Source organism: Narcine bancroftii, chromosome 8 (assembly GCF_036971445.1).
Source record: "Narcine bancroftii isolate sNarBan1 chromosome 8, sNarBan1.hap1, whole genome shotgun sequence".
NCBI lineage: Eukaryota > Metazoa > Chordata > Chondrichthyes > Torpediniformes > Narcinidae > Narcine > Narcine bancroftii.
Window position 1 is genome coordinate 18,933,419 of NC_091476.1, and position 21,202 is coordinate 18,954,620.

A 21,202-nucleotide genomic window follows, 5' to 3' on the forward strand; every position below is an offset into this window, starting at 1 on the left:
GCTTTGAAACTTGCCCCATAAACACTTACTCAGCATAGGAGCTTGAGTATCCAAGAATTGAAGCAACACATCCTGGAAAACTGGAATGCTGGCACTGGTAAGAGAGCCAGATGAGACAGATCCCTTCTCATCTACCACTTCTGATTCACCGCATCTCTAAGTAAGATCAAGAAAATTAAATTTTAGATGGTTCCGGATTCACCATATATGTACAGCAGATAAAATTAAAAATGAAATATAAATATATTTTCAGTGTAAAAATGGCAAACAAAGTAGCTTTACTTGTTCAAAAATGAAAAATACTTTTTCCCTAGCTTGGTCTTCAAATAAAATTTTACATTTTATGCAAAAGAACATACTTTCCTAAATCAATGACGCTTAATTCTCCAACTGAATTTTGGAGTCAAATATACATATCAGAAAAATTTTTAAAAATCAGTTTCCCACGTGATTCAACTGAATTTCAAATAAGAGAATAGGAGCTAGATGACTGGCAAGTATCGCACCTCAGCTTCAATTTCAGCTTGCCGCTTCTCCAATAGTTTTGCCACAACCATGGCACGATGTCTACCTGAACGCTTGCAGCTCACTGCCCATTCACAAAGCAAAGTCATCACTGCATCATCATCTGGTAGCATCTGGACAGAGGAAATAAAATTGCAATGAACAGACTTCGATTTCCTCAAAACACAAAAAAAAACACCAACTATTACTGTACTTCAATTCATTATTAACCACCAATTCAGAAAGGCAACCCCCTTGATAATAACATCAGATGCGGAGACACTGCCATGAATGTTACATTAATTTAAATTTTAAAATCCATTTAGAAAGCCGGTGTCTTAGAAAGTTTAAGTTTCTCCTGGCAATTAAGTGGTTAAATGCCAAAGAAAAATTGATATTCTTGTTCAGAATTTAGTTACTGAATCTCTTTTCTGCAAGCATTTGACAGGTTGAGGGATGAAGGGAGACACAAGCATGTGTAAGTCAACTCATCTTCCTGAGCTAGAGCAGGTCCAGGTACAAAGAGAAATAGATAAACTAAGCAAGAGGACAAAGGTATGACAAATGAGGTCAGAAGAGATTGCAAAGCTCTATGGTGCACTGGGATCTTGGAGCAATTTGAGAAACGCTGTATAGAACATGGAAGTGAAGTAATTGGGAAAGCTAATGGAATGCTATCAAATAATTGACAGGGAAATTGAATGCAAAAGTAGTGATATATATGAGAAAAACATGACCTTATTTAAGGAAGGAAATGCATTAATATCTTGGAAGTAGTTCAGACATTTATAAGGCAAAAGACTGGACACGTTAGGCTGGAATCCACTGCACTTTAGAAAGGGTTGAAACATGCAAGGCCCTGAGGAGTCTTGAGAAGGGAGACACAAGAAAGCTTTTTTCTTGTGATAGGTACTAGAATATAGAGCTTTGGTAGTCAGAGGGCTAATGGAGTTATTACAGAAAAGAAAAAGACAGCATCGACAAACTCACAGACATTTGGGTGTTAACACATTTCAGGATGGTCTGTTATACAAGTTAATGGTTTAATCTTCTCTAGTTAAGCAAGTACTAGGAGGAGGAGTGAATTTCATGGATCGATTGACCATTCTACTCTGAACCAGTAATGGTTTCCGAACCTATCGATGGCAAATTCAGACTCTAAAGCAAATTCAGACTCTAAAGCTGGAATCCAACCATCATAAAATAAACAATACCACAATGTCAGAATTTTTCAGTTTTACTAAATGAAAGAAAAGCATAGGGAAATTACCAAAACACAAGCTCTCAGAGAACAAAACTAGAAGCAAAAATGGCACAGAGAAGTCGGAAATTGGTTGGATGTGGACTGGACTATCGCCAAAGTATTGTGTCATTGGAAGAGATCAAAAAGAATAGGAGAGCAATGGAATTGGAAATGGAATTTAACTTAGTGAACTCTGAATTTCAAAGAGATTCCAAGATTAACATTTGCAAAGAGGGACCACTTTTTTCCCCTTATAGAGGATAGATTCTATGCCACTCTTCCCCAAAGGGCAGTGTTAGCAGAATCTTTGAATATCTTTAAAACACAGACTTAGAGGTAGGAATAGGTAGAGAACAATACAGTTTAGGTTACAATTAGATCAATTAGAAATGGGCCAAATAATCCACTCCTGTACCTACACTGGGTGTAAAATGCACTGGGACAAAAAACCACTCGATTATTAAGTGGGGAATGCAATGAGAGAATAACAGAAACCTTCTTTATACTTTAAGGGGAAAGTTAGTCATGTTGATGTCCAAAGAAATACACCTCAGTAAGAATTGGTAATTTCAGAAAATAAAATCAATACAAATCTCAATTATTTGTTAGCTACATTGAGCTACATTGAAATTTAATAGGAATTAGTAGTGAGTTCAAGCAAATTTCTGGACAATTATGTAAGCCATGATTGATGAGCAAAGTAGTGACTTATGGAAGTTAATCATGGGTTCAATACTGTGTGAGAAACAATGCACAAATAAAACAGTATTTCTCATCAAAACACCACAGAAAATTATTCAAATACATAAAGTATAAAAACTAAAATGTTAAGTTTTATAGCCAATGAATGAATAGATAGGTTTAAAATTCTACCTACTATTTTCACAATGACTGAAAGAGAGCAATTGTTTAAGTTCATATTGTAATTATGGGAAATTGTTTTCTGCAAACTTGGTTGAAATTTAGCCCAGAGTATGATTTGTCTGAGAAAATTGCAAATTGACAAAATGTTAAGTATACCTCATGAAAATTTCATAGCAAGAATGAATGAAAATATGCATTTTGAATGAACCATAAATTTTATATTAGTTGTGAGTTCATGGACTTCAATCCTATCGATAAAAGTGAGTATTTAATCAAATATAAGTGGAAAAGAAACACGTAATTGCTTTCTCCAAATAGCTCTGAATAACACTTTTATTTTACAACTTGTATTTTAATGCTTTTATCTAGATTAGATATTGACATTCCACTTTGTGGTTGTTCATTCTAGTTTTGCAATTTGCCTTTGGATGAAGGTGAAACAAAAGGAAATCAGCCAATTTTTTTTCTCACCAACTCTGCCAAATCTTATATTTGGACAAACACAATGCAGAACTTATTTTTATTTATTTTCAAATTCTAATAATAAGCATCCAGCTTCATGCAAGAAAAATAATGGATAAGAATAATGACTGACAAGACTGAAATCACACCATAGAAAGGAAAAGTTGCTTTCAAAATGAAAGCAGATAAAATTCATGATGTTTTCTAAAGCCAATATTATGATAAATACAATATGTAGCTATAAACCCACCTCCTGTCCATCTTTATTTTGTCCTGATCCAAATATCCTGTTATACAGCGAATCCAAGGAGTTATTGAAATCAGATTTTTCAAAGCTGTGGCTGTCAAGTACTTCCAATGTATGTAACACACGACCAATGGTAAAACCTGAACAAATGGGGTCCAGTGTCATGAAAGATGGAAACTACTGTTTATTTTAAAAGAAAACACACAATGCAGTGAATTTTTAAATTCTTCAGATGTACTACAGTGGAAACAAACATTTTAGTTTAACAGCCATCAAATGTAATACACAACATATCAGTTGGATACGGAGTGAAATGAAACACACGAAAAAATCCATTTTTGGTTAGCTGAACATTGATGCTCAAAAGATTTTGTATTGTATGTGTAGCCTTGACAGCTATTTAAATAGAGTACATATTCCACCATATATCCCACTGTGGCAAGATTCAACCCACAAAATGAACCAATATTCAAGAAATATAAAGTGTGCGGTGGGGGGGGGGGGGGGGGGGGGGGGGGGGGGGGGGGGGAGGAGGAGAAATGGCTACAGGTGCAATTACATGCATCCTGTCAATTTTTTTAAACACTGACAATAACAGCCTGTGCTGTGGAAGCATCAAAGAAAAGAAAATGATTAGGTCAAATAAGAAAGTACTTGATGCAATGTGAATGAGAGGTTGCAATGATACAAGAGGGAATCTGACATTCTCCTTAACCTCTACCCAAAGCAATCTCTAAGAAAGAAAGATTTAGCTTTGCACTTGGTGGAGGGTGGGGAGGGTTTGGTGGCAATGGAGGCAACAAAGTTTTGCCATTTAAATGGTTTTGAAAATATAAATGAAGATCTGGTTCAGTAATTAGGGCTCATACTTTGCAATGAGGAATCCAAATTCACTGGAAAAAAACTATGATTAAAAACTATTAAAGTGTGTTTTCATGCAAGCATAATAGTTCTGATGTGAGGACATTGGTTAAAAACGTTACCTGTTTCTCTCTTCATAGAGGGTGCTTGACCTGCTAAATATTTGCAGCATTTTCAGTTTTCATTTCCGAACCATAGCATAAATTCCCCAAAGAAAAACATTGACCCAAGAGTTCAGAGGTTACTGGAAGCAAAGAGGGTTGAAAGATGTGGCAAGAAGGTGGATTGTGGATCAAGAGCTATTAAAAAAAATTACTGTTTCTACCAATTCTTGCATTATAATTCCATTTTCAAAGGCAAATTCTTGTTTGACAAGCAGCTCACTGAGGACTTGCATTAGCAGTAGTCCATGTCATCAAGTTACTATTACCTGCAGTAGTTTCTTGACACTTATCAAAGGACCACCTAACCTCCACAGCTTGACCTCTTTCTTTAATCTGCTCCTCAATCTCTCGCACTTTAGCTCGAACCTGGTTTATGGATTAAGCAGAGAATAGAAGTTCAGCGCCAACTTGTCTCAACATAGCACTTCGACTGAAAAGTGTCTCAAAGAGCTTCACAATTGCTAGATCAATCTTTATACTATTGTTCTGGTACCAGGGAACAGAATCTCACATACTTGTTGGGTAAATGTGGAGTTTCCCCCCGGCATGGGTAGACTGGATGGTGCTATGGGTAAAAGATCAAGTGGGGATCCGGTCTTATTTCTGCAATCAGTCAACGAGTAATGCCACACCAAAGCACTTGGACAACACAGAACAATACTCTGAAAAACAAGTAGCCAAATGTCAGGCAGAGAGCAAATCACATCTTTTGCAGGAAGCAGTTTTTCCATCATAGAACATAAAAAATTTTCATGGAATTAAATTCTGCTTTTTTTTCCCCCTTGTTCCTCTGGACTCCATTAGCACTGACAACCTGTTTTTCATCATATATCTCATTATTCTTTATGTGCAAGGATAGGTGTTAAGCATCTACAGCCCATTGTGGAGAAATCATGTCGAGCCTGATCCTCAGCAGATATGGACAATTAACATTTTGCACCAGGATTCATTAAATAACTGCCTCAGCTATTATATTGCAGATATAATGCAACAATAATTTGGTTTACTACCCAATGATGAGGTGTATCTGCAATTTCCCCTGTGATTGGTGAAGTGACAACATAATCTATCTGCTCTTTATTCCTTAGCCAAGAGTCACAAAAAAAATATATTTTTGTTAAAAAACAAACTAAATTTGGAAGGAAAAGTAGAAGATCAGATTATTATTTAAATGGTGAAAGATTGCAGTATGCTATCGTGCAAAGGGACTTTGAGAGTGCCAAGACATGAATCACAAAAGGTTAGTTTGTAGGTGCAACAGGTAATCAAGAAAGTAAATGGAATGTTGGCCTCCATTGCTAGAGGGATTGAATTTAAAAGCAGGGAAGTTCTGCAACTGTACGGAGTACTGGTGAGGCCGCACCTGAAGTATCGTATGTAGTTCTGGTCTCCTTACTTGAGGAAGATTATACTGGACTTGGAGGCGGTACAGAGGTTCACCAAGGCCGATTCCAAAAACGAGGGGTTTAGCCTAAGAGGAGATATCAAGTACTCTGGAAAAGAATGAGAGGGGATTTTATGAAAATATAAAATTATGAAAGGAATAGATAAGACAGGAGCAGGAAAGTTGTTTCCACTGGTTGGCAAGACCAGAACCAGGGGACACGGCCTCAAGATTCAGGGGGAGTACATTCAAGATGGAGATAAGGAGGAACTGCTTCTCCCAGAGTGTAATGAGTCTATGGAATTCTCTGACCAAGAAAGCAGTGGATATATTTAACATTCAGGTCAATAGGTTTTTGCATAGTAGGAGAATCAGTGGTCATGGAGAAAAGGCAAGTAGATATAGCTGATTTCACAACCAGATCAGCTTTGATTTTACCAAATGGCAGAGCAGGCTTGATGAGCCAGGAGGCCTACTCCTGCGACTTCTCATGTACTTATTTATCCAAACATTTCTTAGCAAACAGAGAATAGAAGCCTCCTTAACACTGGATATTAAGCAATTTCTGGAGTACTACTTCCAAGCACAGTTACAGCAGCTAAGTCTGGAATCTAATCTTTTTGTCTGGTTTGTAGGATTTAATGCTGCTTCAAAGTTGCCCTTCAGGACAGAGGCTTAATAGACTTCATGAAATTTAATGATTAATTGCCTTTATCTATCCAAAGATCAAGTATGTTTTTAATTAGAAAAAAGATTCTTAACGGTGAAAATTAACAGATAATTAAAGGCTGGATCAATTGCTGACCTACCTGAAGCATGCAACTTAATCCAAACACTACTGGACGATGCTGTGGACAAATGAAAAAATCCATAAACGGAGATTGAGGCTGGGTGGCTCCATTGGGTGGTGGTGTAGGAGTTGGAGGCAAGGTATTTGCAGTGGGTGCTGGAATCACATGGGACTGATGCCCTCCTGTTACAACATTGGTACCACTTTCACCCAGCAGCATAGAGAGACGTCGGGTACAGAAGTAGGCCAGACGTCTTGACAGATATGCAGATTGCACAAACTCTCCTGAGTACTAAACCAAAAGAAAAACAAATAAATTACAAATTTACACATCCAAAGGATTCTCAAATTTTACTAAAATCAACACTGATGCTCCACCACAAGAAAAGCTAACAATGTTGGATTAGCTGTGTTTAATTGCTACATTTCTATATGATTAATCCAACATCATTAATGTTATTTGTAAAGCAAAAACAAAACTAAACATCAGGTATAAAACCTGAAAATTTTAGGAATAATCAACAAGTGCAATACAAAGAAGGGGAAGTTTGGAAGGAACAAAGTAAATGTTAGGCATATGGTGGAAATCAAGTTTTCAACACAACACAATTACATTTGCCACTATTGAAATGAGAGAAATGAATGCCAGTCAATCTGTCTAGAGGAAGATAATCAAGGAAACTGAGAGAATAATATATAGGAACTATGAAATGTAAAGTACTGGTGGCTACTAAAATAAAATTAATGTTAGAAATAATCAACTGGTCGGGCAGCAACTTTGGAGAGAAAAACTGAATTAATGTTACAAGTGTTTAATTTCGAATCAGAGCAGGGCCCAGTTCTGACGCCAAAAGTAAAGGCCTAGTTATCTAAAGGTCAACAAGATGCTGGGGTTGAGAAACTCAGCAGGTCATGCAGCATCTGTAGAAAGTAAAAGGCAGTCAGCATTTTGAGCCTGAACTGAAGGCTGAGGAAGGGTTCAGACTTGAAACGTTGATTGCATTTTTTGTGCATTGTGCTGGAAATCTGAAATTGTTCAATACAGATACTCTTACTCCAACTTGCATTGGGAGAGGAGGGCAGGTGGTCAGTGGAACAGTGCAGGAGCCTAAAGTAGGAGAGGTCAGAGTGGCAATAGGATGGAGAAGTAAGGTGACTGGCAAATGAAAAATTGAAGTCACCTTGAAAACTGAACGCAAGTTTTCAGCAGTAATACAATTTCATTCGGTTTCTCCAAAACAGAGCAGTGTTAACAATATGTTCACTAAAATTTGAGTAATCACACTGCAATTATGGAACAGTGAAGCAAGCATGAAATTGTAAACATTTTCTCCCCTGACAATTGAGTAATTGGATACAAGAAACAGAAACATGTGAAGAACGCACTGAATTTTTTTTTAAAGTGGGATAAACAGCGATTTCCTACATTATAGAAGTGTATATAATTGGAAAAAATTCTATGCAATACTTAATATATAATATTAAAATAACTCAGAACTCCTCATTAAAAATGACCAAGTCCAGCAATTTTCCATACCTGTAACATCAGTGGGAGAAGCAATTTAAGAAGTTCATCCTCTCCTGGTCGGATCTTTTCAAAGCATTCAAGAACCCAAGTCAAGAACTCATGCCTGTCCAGCATTCCATCCTATAGCCAGAGCAAAGGAACCAAGAAAACAGAGATAAACCTAAAACCAAGTACATTATCACAGATGTTGAAAATCTGAAATTAGACAAAAAAAAACCTGAAAATAAGCAAGTCAGAAAGCATCTGTGGAGAGAGAAGCTGTTAACAATTCAGTCCAATTCATCAGAACATGGAAGTTGAGAGGCAAATTAAAGGATGTGAGAGGTGAATGAACAAAATACATAGATCTGTGATAGGGTTGTAAATTAGTGGAACTAGTTGCCACAAGCAGCTGTGGAAGCGAGATCCTTGGGGGCAGTTAGTCAGAGATTGAATGACAGGTATTTGATTAGTCAGAGACTGACAGGTATTTGATTAGTCAGGCGTCAAGGGTTACAGGGAGAAAGCCGGGAAGTGGGGCTGAGTTGGTGGATGGATCACCTCATTATTAGAATAGCCAGAGCAGACTTGATAGACCAACTTCTGTTCCAATATCTTGTGACCTGGTAGACTGGTAATTAGATGTTGTGAAATGATAAATGGGTGATGTAGCCTGATTAAAGAGGATGGTATACGATTGATGAATAATAAAGGCCAGCTTGGAGGAGGTGTAGGTATTAATAAATGAAAAAGTACTAGCAAAAAACAGTAAAAAAAACTATTAGTGTCAAAAAGTGTGAGATGTGCTGATTGTCTGCTATTATTAAACTCAAGGGTAATATCTTATTTTTTCTTATCAGAAAATGAGATATCCCACAAATTTGCTTTTTTTTGGGATCAATGTAGGAGGCAGAGGATAGAGAAATCAGAATGGAAATGGAAAGGAGCATTCCCAATTTTGATAAAGTATCTTTAACCTGAAAAGTGAACTGTTTCTCTCAACATTTGCTGGGCATTTCCAACCATTTCATTTATCCCACAGAGGACACCTTCCAGTTTTTAATTAACCAATTACAACTTGCATTATTGAATTGAAACAGTATTTTAATTGAATAGGATGTAAGACCAAGCCCATCCCCAAAACACAGGAACATAGGTTAGTAAGCTTGCAGATGACCCAAAGATTGGCAGAGATTGGGGAATTATGGACAGTGTTGTGATCTACCAAAGACTACAACAGGATATAGATCAGTTACATATATGAGGAGAGAAATGGCAGATGACGTTATCTAGACAAGTGTGAATTGTCACATTTTAGGACGTCAAATGAAAGTATACAGTTTGTGGCAAGGCTCTTAAACTCTCTGACGTATTAAATAATATGGGATCCAGGATCAGAGCTCCTTGAAAGTGACCGTGCAAGTAGAGAGTAGTTAAAAAAAAAGGCGTATGTCATGCTTGCCTTCATCGGTCAGGACATTGAGTACAAGTGTAGGAAGTCACATTGCAACGCTTGGGAGTACTGTGTACAAATTCTGGCCACCCATTAAAAAAAGATCATGCAGAGATCTTGGAACTGTTACAGAAGGGATTTATTAAGATGCTGTCTGGATAGATGGATATGACCTTTGGGGAAAAATTGGATAAGCTTGGGTTGTTTTCTCTGCAGCATCAGTAGCGGAGTTGAGACCCGACAGAATTACAAGAGACATATATAGGCAGACAATCAGAATTGTTTACCCCAATGGTAAAATTGTCACATATTGAAAACATGCTTTAAGTGGATGGGGGTGGGCAGAAGGCAGAGGTTAAAGGAGATGTGTGGGATGTCTTTTATTTTCCAGAAAGTGTGTGCCTGCAATAAGCTGCCAAGCATAGTGATAAAAGAATACAATAGCATTTAAGAGGCTATCCAAATCATTAGATAAATGTACAGGAAGTTAAAGATATGCATCATGTGCAAGGAGAAGTTGTTAATATATCGTATATTTTGGCGTACAAGTCAACTGGTGTATATTGACACCCCCCACCCACCCCCCCCCCCCCACTTTTTCAGCCTAATTTTAAGATATATCCAGCATACAGTCGACTCCAATTTTCTGGTTGCCTGAGGTGCCCTGTTGACCGGGGTACAAGTTGCCTGAGATGGGCCATTGACTGGCCTTTCCCTCCCCCCCCAAGGATTGTGCAGATTGATCTGCTGGGCATTGGTTGGAGGTATATGCGATCACGAAGGGTCCATCGACACAACGTAGCTCGCGACGAAAATATGAAGTGAGCTTTAAGTTGAAAGTGATAGAAATGGGCAAGAAAACGAACAACTGGGCAGCTGCAAGAAAATTCGATGGGTGTAAGAAGTTGGTAATAGATTGAAGGAAGAAAGAAGAGACTTTAGATACATATCAAAAGCCAATGTTCTTTGAGAAAAGGAATCACTTGTTGGCTAGAATTGGAAAATCATGTTGCAGAATGGGTACTTGAACAGAGGCAAGATTGCTACATAGTCACCCAAAATAAATAGAAGAACATTTGCACTGTAGTGGGCCAAGTCGCACCCAGAACTCAGTGATGATTTTGAGGGTGCAGTTGCTGTTGCAATCATTTCATGAACATGAAAAATTTGGAATTATGCCCAAAAAAAATTGCACAGAAACTACCAGAAGATCTTTGATCATAAAGTTGTAAGTTTTCACCAGTTTATTATACTTGACCGGCAGAAACACCAGTTAGCATTGGCAAATATTGGAAACATGGACATGATAGGCAATAGAACAGTGGAATGGAAAGGAGTTAAAACTGTTCAAACCAGGAGAAGCTACAAAAAACTTGGTTGACTGTGGTGTTATCGTGGATGGATGATGGGACAAAGTTAAGACCTATGGCAATCCTCAAATGCAAAATTAAACCAAAAATGAAATTCCCTGCAGGTATTTTTGTACATTTTCATGGAAAAGGATGGATGGATGAAAATGGTATAAAACTATGGATAGACAATGTGTGGAACAGGCAGCCAGGTAGTTTACACAAAGAACTGAGTTTGCTGGTCTGGGATAGGTTTCATAGCCACTTAACTGAGAACACTAAAAGTAGATTAGCACTACATAATATTTACATGTCAGTTACCCAAAGTGGTTTGACATCTAAATTGCAACCTCTCGATGTCTGCTTAAACAAGCCATTCAAAGGAATGGAATACATGGAGTGCAGAAAAATCATTTACAAAAGGCAAGGCAATGCATGCTGCATCACTTGATTTGCTGTGTAACTTCATGCTCACGGCATGGGACAAAGTTAGAGACTGTGATAAAATCATTTAGTGTGGTATCTCTTGTGCAATTGATAGCACAGAAGATCATTTATTGTAAGACAATAACAACGAAGCTGAAACCACCTCATCAGATAGATTGGGACCCATTTGATAAGAGTATGGATGTACTTACTGCCATCTTTGCTTCAAAGATAGCAAGTGTGATTTTGAAGGCTTCTAAATATGCTGTTGTTTTCAGGCAATGATACCTATTTTGAATTGTTTTGTTTCCAATGAAAATCTGTCGCAGTTGGTTTTTTTTTGTTTATCAATGGCAACATACGCCAAATTGGTTTTTCACAGGTCAACTTATACGCCAGAGCAGCGCGGATTTGATTTTGAGCTGAATTTAAGGTCTCAAAAGTATATCTGGTGTACAAGTCAACCCTCATTTTAAAGAGATTTTTTGGGTTTCACGATTCTACTTATTCACCGAAATAGGGCAATTCTGATATTTTTACTCGGTAGAAATGTTCCATGTTTGACAATCCATCTTTGTCAAAATTCTGTTCAAATCATTGTGGAAAAATGCATTCATAGCTCGCCTTTGAATGTCCTAAATTAACAATTTTTGAGGGCCTTCAAAGCCATTAAGTGCAAAACTATGTTATAGATTAGACAAGGTAGGGATGACATTTCCCCCCTCCCCCCAGAACATTAGTCAACATTTTTTTTTAAATGGCAGCTTTCATTGTCTTCTTCCCCCAAATGCCAACACCTAAATTACAAAATTGACTCAATTCAATTATATCACTTTTCCTGCTAGAAATGGAATCAGAAGAAACCTGCATTTCTTTAGTATTAACTGTACCATATATTGAAACAATTTTTTCTCCATACCTTTTACAGTTAGAAGACATCTCACCTACTTCCCTTCATACAAATACATTGGCTGTCTCCACCTTCATCTGCTGTTTTCTTTCCTGTTCTCCCACTATCTGTCTTTTGCTGTTACCTCTCAATCACTGGCCTCTATCTCCCTCACCCCTTCCTTTCAAGCCCAGTAGCTTCTTTTTACCCAGATCCTTTTCTTACCTTCTCCATCTATTCTCCACCAACAATGCCCCCCCAATCATATTTTGTCCCCCCCATTCCAAATCAGGCCAGCATCCTTAAAAGAAAAGGGGAGCTGCCAACAAAGTATTGCTCTGCAAGGTCCTACATTCTGGTCCTATTGCCAAAAACTCCGTACAGGCTTAAATGATCTGGGGGGTTTTTTAAATCTTGCAACCATGGGATCTGTGGCCAGGATGATGCTGGTTGTGCTGGGCAGCATACCATGAGGGTCTGCAAACTCCAGGGATGCAGGGGACTAGAGCAGAAACCAGAAATGGGGAGAAACCACCCTGTTGAGAAGGAAAAGCATGGGAGAAAAACCTACAGGATGGTGACCATGGCAGAGGACCAGAGAGGGTCTCAGCACCTGAAGGACCCATATAGGTTGCAAGTGACTTGTGGTCAAAGAACCCACACAAGTTGTGGGCTGCTGGAGACTGGCTTATGGGAACCAGGTGTCAAAACTGGGATTCGAGAGGGTTTTGAGATCAAGAAGGGCTTCTGAAGGGCCTCGAGTGCTGAAGGCTTTCTAATTATATTGTAGGTTTGGATCTGGAGCTAGAGTTGCCAATGGCAGCTGCAGAGGCTATGGGAGCGCTTGTTGCAAATCCACCATCACTCAATGTGTCTCAGAAGAGATTCCCTTTTGCTTCTTTTTCTCCTATTGTTAGTGTCACTGGGAAATGCTCATGCTAGTCCTTTACCTTTCAGCAGAAAAAGATGAAGTATATCATGATATTACAGTTTTAATGTGCTATTATGTGGCAATAAAAGGAACCTTTGAAACAACCCCTATCATGGTTTCATCAATTTCTTTCTTTCATCAGGTATCTTCATATTAATTCTCCTCATCCCTACTCCTGGCTTCATCTGCCCCCCTTTTTCTTTGCCTCCTTTATCCACTTCAACCTACTTCTGCCTTCCAACTCCATGCACTTGGCTCTGCCTCCCCACTCCTGGCTTCATCTGTCCCCTTTTTCTTTGCCTCCTTTATCCACTTCAACCTATTTCTGCCTCCCAACTCCATGCACTTGGCTCTGCCTGACATTGTTCAATTCTCCTTGGTCCACCTATCATCACCAGCCCACCAACTCCTCCCCCTCTCTTAATAATGCCCTCTTCCTTTTTCCATTTCTCCTGAAACGTCAACTGTCCATTTTCGTCCACAGATGCTGCCTGACCTCCTGAGTTCATCCAGCATTTTATTTGTTGCTCCAGATTCCTCCCTTTGCAGTCTCTTGCCTTCCTTATCCTCACAAATCCCTGAATGGCCCATCTCGTTTCCTCCTCCACCCCCCCCCCCCACCACTCCTTTCACTGGCCATCTATCCTCTCCACAATCAGTCATTTTAAAGGGTTTCAACCTAGTATTAACAATTCCTCCCCTCCCTCACTGATGATGCTGGACATGCCGAGTTCCTCCAGCAGATTATTTTCTTTTGCTTAAAATTCTCCATTACCTGAAACATGTAAAGAGCCAGTTTTTCGTTATATTCCCATTGTTTCATGGCCTGCTCCACTTCAGGCACTGTGGGTGGCACTGGTGTCCCACTGTTCTGTGTGGAAATCAGCCGATAGGACTCTGCAATCTTTTGTAACTGTTCCCAAAGGTACTTCGTGATGATCTGAGTCCATTCTGCAAAAGAAATTTGATCTCCCTGAAGATCCCTCTTGTAAATTTCTCACCATGCAATTTTGGTTAAAACTACTTTTAAAATCAGTAAAAAAAATGATCCGTGCAGGATTCAGAACAGCCACAGTTCTTCAGGAGTTACTGCAAGTCGGTCAAATTGAGAGCCACAGACAAGAAAGGAGTTGTGGTACTCAGTCTACCCTCATGTCTTCCAAGTGGTTATTTCAGAATATTGGCATGCAAAAGTTTTGAAAACACACCAAAACAGAAAGCTGTAATTAACATCAGATTTTAGCACTCCAGTTTTTATTTGGAGAGGAAGGTAGATTCACACAAAATAATTCATGGTATTCAAATGCATGAGACTGATCACGATGCTAAAACTTACATTAGAGCCATTTTAATGAGGGGAAGGAAATAAATCAGTGAAAGTGCATGAACTTTTCCTGTACGCAAAACTTTAAAATGTCAGGTTTTATCTCCAGCATGGTAAATTTGATGGTGAAACTTTTATTTAAATGTATAAAATAAACATCAAATATGCTCATTCATGCCACATATGAAATTGACACAAAACTAACCTTACCTATACACGGATCAATGACATGACGTTTCTTCATCTTTGTTTCAGTTATAGCAGCGTAATAGGCACAGGTCATCTTTATTAGCCAAGCTGCTCTCATTACTGGTACTGAATATTTGGCCAAATAGCCAAATACCTCTTCTTTCTTACCAAATATAGGCACCTGAAATAGCACATAGGTCAATTTCTTTTAAATCCCATGAAATTTTTCAGCTGTTACAAACTTAAATAGCATGAAGAAATGAACTGGAGATTGAATATAGGGCAGTGTTTTGCTCAGACAAAAGTTCAATGTTTTTTTCTGTGGGTGTTAACTGTAGTTTTAAAAGGAAGAGGGAGTCTATGATAAGAGAGGAAACAGCACTAGACAGCTTCACATATATCCTTAATGAAAGTCAGTGACCCCATTCAAATTTATTCAATATATTAGTCATTGATGATGTGCTATTGAGAGGCCAGACACAAGATTCATTTAGTCCCTCATCCCATTCTGATCAAAAATCACGACTAGATTCAGTGGAATGAGAGGTCTCGCAAGTCTTGGCCAAAAACATTATAATCTAGACCAGCCATTCTCAACCTTTTTTGGCTATGTCCCCCTTAAGACTGTCAAAGTTTACTGGCCCTATGAAGCAATCAAGTTTTGGTTCCTTCCATACTGCTCTCCTACTGACTACATGAAAAAAAAATTTAAAATATTAATGTAACGTAAGGTGAAAAGAAAACAAAGCTTTTATTGAAATGTGCTGTGTCCTTGGGGGTTGGGGGAAATGGCAAAATGTTGAGAATGACTGATCTAGACAATATATATAAAATATTGGCCATATATAATTGAATGCCAAACAGAGGAAAGGAGATAAGAGGGAATGTGCAGATGAATTATAAAATTATGCTTGTATCTATCAATACCCATACCACCGAACTCCCCATTATGGAGATCCAGAACGGAAGAATATACTCAGCCTGATATAAGACAAATTACCCATTGAAAGTGCAAAATCTTTTGTAAAATTGGAGTTCAGCAAATCTCCAGTTTAAAAAGAGACACAACCTATCATACACAAGGCTATGTTGAATTGCCTTTAGTGTGTAGGTGAGTAATAAGATTTAGGCATAGTTAATGGGAATATATGGATTAGAGCCAATAAGACCAACATGTTTTCAGCTTTTTCTCTTCTGCCTGCCCATGCATAATCTCTTACCTGTTGGCCTCCCCCTTCACCCTCTATCATACCCCAACCTTTTTATTCAGGTGCCTGCCTGGTTTTAGCTCATACCTTGACGAAGGGCTCAGGCCTGAAATGTTGGATACCATTTGCGTCCTATCATTGCAGAATGGCCTGCTAATTTCTCTAGCACATTTGTGTATTGCACTACAATCAACTGTCTGCAGCCTTTCTACTTTAATAGATATAAGGAATCTTGGTTTTTGAAAGTTATTGGGGACAAGTTAAGAAGAAGGTAGTGTACAGCAGGTATAGATACCAAGGAACAAAGAAGGTGCTTAAAGAGTCCAAAAGTGCAGGAAAACACTGGAAATTTGGAGACCTAAAAGATGATGCTCTGGCAGCCAAGATGAAGGAAAATGCCAAGAGCTTCTACAGATATATTAAGAGAAAAAGGATATCAAGGGACAAAATTGGTCCTCTTGAAGATCAGAGTGGTCAACTATGTATGGAGCCAAAAGAGATGGGAGAGATCATAATAGGTTATTTTTACATCTGTCTTTAGTCAGAAATAGGCACAGTCTATAAAAGTGAGGGAAAAAAAAGCAGTGAGATCACGGTCCTTATACAGATTACACAGGAGGAGGTGCTTGCGGCCCTGAGGTAAATAAGGGTGCATAATTCCCCAGGGCCTGACAAGATATTCCTTGAGTTTCATGCTCAAATTATAGGGACCCTAACAGAGGTATTTAAAACATCCTTAGCCTTGGGTGAAGTGCTGGAGGGATCGGAGGATGGGTAGGTAATGTTCCATTGTTTAAGAAAAGGTCCAAAAATAATCCAGGAAATTATAGGCCAGTGAGCCAGACATCAGAAGTGGCTAAACTGTTGAAAGATATCTGAAGAAATATGATATAGAAGTACTCGGATAGACATATGGCTTTGTGTGTGGTAGGTTGTGTGTAACCAGACTTATGGAGTTTTTAGAGAAGGCTACCAGGAAAGTTGATGAACAAAAGGTAGCAGATGTTTAGTAAGGCATTTGACATGGACCACACATATGAAGTTGGTCAAGACGGTTCAATTGTTTGGCATCCAGTATGAGGTAGTACAGTGGATTAGACATTAGTTTTGTGGGAGAAGGGAGAGAGTGATATTAGAGGTCTGCCTCTCTGATTGGAAGCCTGTGACTTGTGGTGTGTGTCAGGGATTGGTGCTGGCTCCATTATGGTTTATATCAAAGACCTGGATGATATTGTGTTAAATTGGATCAACAGATTTGCAGATAACACTAAGAATGAGGCTGTAGCAGACAGCGAGGAAGGCTTTCAAAGCTTGCAAGGGGATGTGTACCGAATGGTAAAGGTGGAGAGAATATAAAAACAAGAAGTTATTCTCCACTTTTCCAAAACATGCTTTGGGAAAAATACCAAGGTCACGGAAAAGGTATCAAAAGATCAATTAGAATGGAATCAGAAATTAGTTTTTTTGTGGTTTGAAGCCAAAATGCTTCTCATGAAGAGCAGAGAAGGTTAAGAGAAGCTGTCATAGAGCCTATTAAAAAAATTATCAATGGAATATTAAAGGAAACAGCACAGGAATCACAGTTTACAGGAGAAGATAATATTCACAGAACAAATTGTGATCTTGAATGCGTTGCCCAAGTGATAGAAGCAGATCAATCACAATGTTCAAAAGAGAACGGAATATTTGAAATAGGTGATTTAGCTGCTGTGAACCCAACAATCTTCTCTTGTTCTATATAGTCTCACAATTTGATCTGCTCTAAAAAGATTTTCCCAATTTCTGTGAATCTAAAATTGCTTTAACAGCAACTTCCACCAGATAACAGTTTACTTCAGTTTTTCCTTTAATTCTCAAATATGTAATTTACAATTTAAAACTTAACGGTATTAAGACCACTCTATAACCATTGAAGGACCCATGATTTAAATAAATAAAATATAAACACATATTTATAAAAATTGTTTCAAAGTTTACCTTTTTTGCAAGCTGGGTCAGTGGTTTGGTTCCAGCCAAATCAGTAAACCAATTATGTATTGAAGGCTGGGACCGTGCTGTGACAAGCCAGAAACTGTCTTTTTGATTAACCTGAGGTTTCCTTTTGCCAGTATCAGGGAACGTGTTACATCTTAACTTCTCCGCAATTATACTACTGAAGTATGAGCTGATCTGCAAACAGTTCAAGAGAGATTTGAGTAGGCCTTGAATCACTAGAGCACATTATAGCTCTAACATGAAAATGTCACGACAATACAAGAAACCCTGATCAATACTGCAAGTCTTAGAATAACATCAGTTTGTTATGTTGATGAGAAAATAAATAAATAAAATGCTGCAGTATTTTACCGTGATTATAAAATTGGTTTCATTTAACACAGTTTTATACTTTCCAAGAAAGCATCCACAATGTTAAGTGAGGATCTGCTATACATGTTTGATATACCTCTATGAATCACAATCAGTTAATGTCACTGTCTCTCTAATTCATATTTTAAATTGAAAGTTCTCTTATCAGTTTGCTTGCTCACACACAACTCTCACTCATGGACAGAAAATTGTGCTCCATGAAGCATTTAGCAAATTAACTACGTGAAAATTCAACAGTATAAAAAATGCATCATACTATTAAATCTACCAAACTTTAGAGGAGAGGCTGCTAGCAATTTGTGGTTGGAAGACTCATACCAGTCTGTGGGCTGCTGGAGATTGGCTCTTGGAAATCAGGTATCTGAACTGGGATTCAAGAGGACGCTGAGGGCAAGAAAGGATCCTGAAGGGCCTTGGGCACTGTAAGCTTCCTGATTGCATTGAAGGTTTGGATCTGGAGTTTGGTTTGCCAATGGATTGAACTGCGAGAGTTCTGGAGGACACTCTGTGTCTCTTTTGCTCTTTCTTACTGTTGGGGCACTCGGACAATGCTAGTAGCGCCACTTTGTGTGCTTTACAGCTGGCAAAAGTTAACTTATTTTGTATATTTGTACATGACAATAATGGAATCTTGAATCTCATACTCAGGGTGGTCCATTGCTGGCTGGTCAGATACACAATTGTGAGTCAAGTGTTGACTCACTCATTAGAATGCACAACTTGCTTGTGAGCTAAAAGGGTCCATGAATAATGATAATGCGCAACAGTTCCTGTGGAGGTGAGCAAGGGTGCTTATTTTTTGATGTGTGAGAACCTATCCTATTGTGATCAATAACGTGTATTTTAGACATTCATGAGTAATACGACCATAGTTTATAAAGGGATGTTGGAGTGGAGATTGAAATTTGATTTGGACTTTATAAGAAGAACCTCAGTTGTGAAATGCAAATGGATGAATAGGATACCTTGACAGCACAATATGACTATTCAAGTTTAAGAATGCATGATCAATCAACAGTACATTGAGAGGACCATCTAAAGTTTGTTAGACAGTGATCATTACATTCCTCCATGAAACTACTCACATTCTAACCAAATGCAGACACTTACCGGCAGTAACCATCAACGCCAGGTCAGATGCCATGACCCGTTGTCAAGTTGTTAGTCTTAATGGATTGCTTTATAATGAAGATGGGTATAATCAACAGTGAGAGAACCTTACCTTGCCAGGATTGAAATTAACATTCTTTGCGCTACCATGTTCATCCCCAGACACCGCAGGCTGATTGTTAAAGCCTTGTTTGACATTCAGTGCTGTCAGCTCATCCTGAAAGAAAAGAAGGACCATGAAGTCAAGACTTTCACTGTCAATATTAAGATCAAAATGTAATATTTACTGCTATTTTACCACTTCTATGAAACTATAAAACTGATCTGAAGCACTTTTTAACTCCACAAAATGGAAATTAGTTCATATTTAATTTCATAATTTCAAGCCTGTCTTTTTTGTAAAAGTATTCTACTCTGTATGTGTCAATATAAAAATACAAACATCCCTTATTCAGAGAAACTTGGTCCCCAAAGTGAATTGATAACTCAAGGGTCCTTTTGTGTTTCAGACCACTGAAGAATATCAAGATTTATTATAGATGACTTTTAAACACCTACTTAAGATTTGAATTCTTCATCTGATTTACCTACTTCAGTAGTTAATCTAGAAAAATCACCAATGTTTGTAATATTTTTCTTAATTATTTCTCAATCTTGATCTTTAACATAGAGATAGATACTCAGGAGAGTCGAAAGATGATTCAGACTAAAATAAATTGTTCATATTCGGTGCATTTCATTTATATCAAGTTCCAGTGATAAACCCAAAACTGCATGTGTCTGTGCCAAAGGTCACCAAAGCAACCTTCATGGCCCAACTCCAGGCTACATTTAAAAATCTCAACTGGAGACTCAACATTATTGTTTTGGTACCATTACCATCTATATGTCAAGGTGACCTTAAAACATTAAAACTTTTGTGCAATTTGAGATCATAAGACAACAGAGTCAAATCAAAGTAGATGAAAGGTTGTGGAAAAGATTTCAGCCCTTTCAGCTACTATTAAGAGTCAGGTTAATTTATTTGGGAGATAAATGTGTAATTATGTACCTACTGCAGTAAAGCACACTTTTTAATTGTGCATCAGTATGAATATATACTATATTTAATATTAAACAAGTGGCATGTGTGTGTGTGACGTGCCATTCAATATTTCATACTTGGTATACAGATGCTGGAATAGGCCTTTGGTTTCAAACATTAAAAAAACTCAATCTCAGGACCAAAGAAATCCATTCCAAACTAATTAAGTTCTCCACTTCACCCAAATCATCTCCCATTCATATCTTAATCCTAACCTAAAATTTAATCTGAGATGAATTTGTTCCAGACCAAAATAATCTTCAACAAATCTGCATTAAAATAGGCATCAAATCTCTTGCACTTCATACAAAAAAAAGAACTTGAAATTAAACTGAATGGGGTTTGTAATAATTAAACAGCATGTTCATTTGAATAAATACATATTGAAGCATTAACAATTTTTGCTGAATTGTTAATTTTAGTTGATATATCAGACTGTTTGAAATAGATTAGACAGGATCAGTCTAAGTCAAATCCAATTTCAATAAGAGACTTTTAACTCCCATATCAAAGACATTTCAGCAAGTTTTTCCAATTAAAAAAAAAATCACAATGTAATGATAACAGGAAAAAAAAGTCCAACTTTTTTTGTTATCTGCCAGCTTGGAATCCCCAGCAAGTTGTCATTTTGTGACCTCGAAGCAAAGATACGCTCATCATTATTGATCTTGTTTCAAAACAACAATTCAAAACACTTTGAGAGATCAGAATAGGCTCATATATTCCCCTCTGAAGCAATGACAGATTTGTTCTACATTTTGAACATTTTCAGAATCAGAATTTATGGTCATGAATATGCCACAAAATTTGTTATTTTGCAGCAGTATTACGTGCAAACATTAGAAC

The 21,202-nt window shown here is 37.8% G+C and overlaps 1 protein-coding gene across 1 annotated transcript in view; it reads right to left on the reverse strand.

Annotated features, from left to right (window-relative positions):
* Nucleotides 1-21,202, reverse strand: part of med12 (mediator complex subunit 12) — a 111,370-nt gene that overhangs the window by 82,953 nt on the left and 7,215 nt on the right. The window contains exons 2-12 of the mRNA XM_069893036.1: nucleotides 19,385-19,489; nucleotides 17,773-17,964; nucleotides 14,609-14,768; nucleotides 13,850-14,025; nucleotides 8,057-8,167; nucleotides 6,539-6,811; nucleotides 4,861-5,007; nucleotides 4,612-4,711; nucleotides 3,324-3,460; nucleotides 507-638; nucleotides 30-156 (exon numbers count right to left, since the gene is read on the reverse strand). Of these exons, the coding sequence (XP_069749137.1) occupies nucleotides 30-156; nucleotides 507-638; nucleotides 3,324-3,460; nucleotides 4,612-4,711; nucleotides 4,861-5,007; nucleotides 6,539-6,811; nucleotides 8,057-8,167; nucleotides 13,850-14,025; nucleotides 14,609-14,768; nucleotides 17,773-17,964; nucleotides 19,385-19,489 (1,660 nt within the window). The remainder of the gene's footprint in view (nucleotides 1-29; nucleotides 157-506; nucleotides 639-3,323; nucleotides 3,461-4,611; nucleotides 4,712-4,860; nucleotides 5,008-6,538; nucleotides 6,812-8,056; nucleotides 8,168-13,849; nucleotides 14,026-14,608; nucleotides 14,769-17,772; nucleotides 17,965-19,384; nucleotides 19,490-21,202) is intronic.